The 2,590-nt window shown below is 52.2% G+C and overlaps 1 protein-coding gene across 2 annotated transcripts; it reads right to left on the reverse strand.

Annotated features, from left to right (window-relative positions):
- Positions 1–531: 531 nt before the first annotated feature.
- On the reverse strand, positions 532–2,359 carry TMSB4X (thymosin beta 4 X-linked). Of its 2 annotated transcripts, XR_004305552.1 has the most exons (4): positions 2,341–2,359; positions 2,043–2,149; positions 1,300–1,413; positions 532–1,020 (listed from the first exon to the last, which is right to left on the reverse strand). XR_004305552.1 is itself a non-coding variant. In XM_015887226.2 (3 exons), the coding sequence occupies exons 2-3, from the start codon at positions 1,397–1,399 to the stop codon at positions 986–988; spliced, it is 135 nt and encodes a 44-aa protein (XP_015742712.1). In that variant the 5' UTR covers positions 1,400–1,413; positions 2,043–2,149; the 3' UTR covers positions 532–985. The 2 variants fall into 2 exon arrangements, 1 of the variants encoding a protein (XP_015742712.1); XM_015887226.2 differs by lacking the exon at positions 2,341–2,359.
- Positions 2,360–2,590: the final 231 nt, after the last annotated feature.

Here is a 2,590-nt window from a genome sequence, read left to right on the forward strand (position 1 = left end):
GTGCTTTAAGTGTGATCAACATTTTAGTAAATGATTTTAGTTGGCATAGGACACCATCCACTAGAACAGCTTTAGGATATTGAACCAGCAGTCTCAGAATGAAAACTAATTAAATACTGTTCAGCAGAATGAGTCTTATTAATTAAACCCACTATGGATTTATACAATTGAGGTTGAGTCCGTGCAGCAATACAGAAAGATTCTTACCAAAGGCGCCGCGCTATGGGTGGGGCAAAGCAGGAAAAAATAAATTAACTAATCTTTCTCCTTTTAAGCAAATCTCCATGTAATTATTAAAGTGATGTACTCACATGACAACCAATATTAAGACATGCAGTGTTTAAAACTGTGATGCTCTAAGAGCAAGCTTCAAAGAATGCAAAAGCATCTATTGCTGAGAGCACGTATCAAAACCTGAGAACGGCGATGGCGGTTTGGATCATCTCCAGAGGCTTCTTAGCATCCTCAGCACCGGCTCTTACGCTTCACATTCCTTTGATACGCTTCTCCAGATAGAGGACAGAAATACCATCCAGGTTTTAAAACATTTTATTTGCATATTAAAAAAATTGTGCATTCCAATAATTAAAATCATTTGAACAAAAAAAAAAAAAAAAAAAAAAAGAACAAAAAAAAAATGGCACTCGATTAACTGCATTTTACAGCTCGCAGGACCTTGGTACAGCTTTGCATTTATTCGTGTGTTACTCTAGTTTACTGTAGTCCCACCCAAGTTCTTCTTCCATCAACATGCAAGCTCTCTTTCATGCCACCAGGACCAAAGCCAGACAGGCAGAGGGAAAGGCAGCGCCTTCATTCAGTGTCAGTAGTTCTCTCTATTCTTTTGATGTGAAAGGGGCAGTACAGTCATTTTAAACTTTATCCAACCTCTTTGCATCTTACAAAGTTAAACAGCTAAAAGAAGTAAAATAAGAAGGCAATGCTTGTGGAATGTACAGTGCATAATTTGGAAGGGCAGATTTCATTACGATTCACCCGCTTGCTTCTCCTGTTCAATCGCTAAAAACGGGGGGGAAAAAAAGAAAAAAGAAAAAAAGGAGAAATAAGGATCAAAAAGCCTCAAACGCGCATCCGAAGCACGACGTGCATGAATTATAAGAACGGATGTGTCACAAAGGAAGCACCGATCGCTGAGAGCCGCTAAGGGCTGCAGCCCCGCCACCCCCTGGCCCCACCGCCCCTCTTTGTCTCCTCCCGCCTCGCCCCCCCTTCCCCCCTCGCCCCCGCCCCGGCGCCCATTGCTCCCCACCCCCTCTCCCCCCCGCCCCCTCCACTCACTTTCTTTTGAAGGCAGCGGATTTTTCTCTTGCGTCTCTGTCTTCTTCAGTTTGGACTTGTCAAATTTCTCGATCTCGGCCATGTCGGGTTTGTCGGACATGTTGGCAGGTGGTTCTGAGCGCACACGGGAGGGAACAGCCCGTTATCCCAGGCACAGCTTCCGTCACCCCCCACCCCACAACCATCACACCCCCCCTTCCCCCCCACCCGCCGGCGGCCGCGCCCGCCGCATCGAGGCGGCAGCGACGCCGCACGGCGGCTCCGGCTGCAGCGGGGCTCCGCCTCGGGAGGCGAAAACTCCACGCACGCCGAAATTACAGCGCATACTCCCGGCGGGTAATTAAATATATATATACTCATATATGTATCGTTATTATTTTTTAAGGAACAAAGCCGAAATTTCATCCAGCATCCGAGCCCACAGTACGTGCACACACAATAGAGGGGCAGCGCCCGCAATTTTAACCAGATGAAAAAAAAGGAAAAAAAAACAAACAAACAAAAAACCCCCACTATTTCAAACCGAAGCGCCCGGACGGCAACAAAGCCGCCCTCCCGCTCCCGGCCGGCCGCCGCCCCACAGCTCCCAGACAATAGCCCCTTCCAGACAATAGCCCGCCCGGTCCCCCCCACCCCCCCTGGTCACCATGCCCCCACCCTGGCACTGCCCTAGCCCCCCCTGCCCCCATGGGGGGCGAGGGGGGGACACCGGGCGGACCCGCTCTGAGGACCGGCGGACCCACCGGTGTCGCCGCGCGGTGATGCTCAGCCCCGCCGCTCGCTGCTGCTGCTGCCGCTCTGCACGCCAATGTACAGAGGGCTCGCTGGCGGGGCGGTTTTATCCCTGCGCCTATGCAAATTGCACGGTGATGTCACACTTTTTTTTTTTTTTTGCCGCTTTCCGCCCTTTTCTGTATCTCTTTTTTTTTTCACTACCCTCCCTCCCCCTTCGCTTCCTCCTTCCCCTCCCTTCGCCGCACAACCCTCCCCCTCCCCGCTTACACTGCTACACACATACGCACACGCACACCCCCAAATCACCCTGGCCTCTATCCTGGCCCGATGGAGGTGCCCTGGGGGGGGCTGTGGCTGACGCGGCTCCCGGCCTCCGCCCCACACCGCCGTCGGGACCCGGAGCCGGACGCTCCTGGGGCGGGGACGGGCGGCGCCCGGGCTGGGATAGGGGATGGGGCAGGGGCAGTGCGACTAGCTGCCTTGCTGTAGATATGAGCTTTTGCGGTGCTTTTGCCCCTTTCTTCCTCGTTGAGTAATGTCAGCCGGCTGGTTTTGT

The sequence above is a fragment of the Coturnix japonica genome, chromosome 1, assembly GCF_001577835.2.
Source record: "Coturnix japonica isolate 7356 chromosome 1, Coturnix japonica 2.1, whole genome shotgun sequence".
Lineage (NCBI taxonomy): Eukaryota > Metazoa > Chordata > Aves > Galliformes > Phasianidae > Coturnix > Coturnix japonica.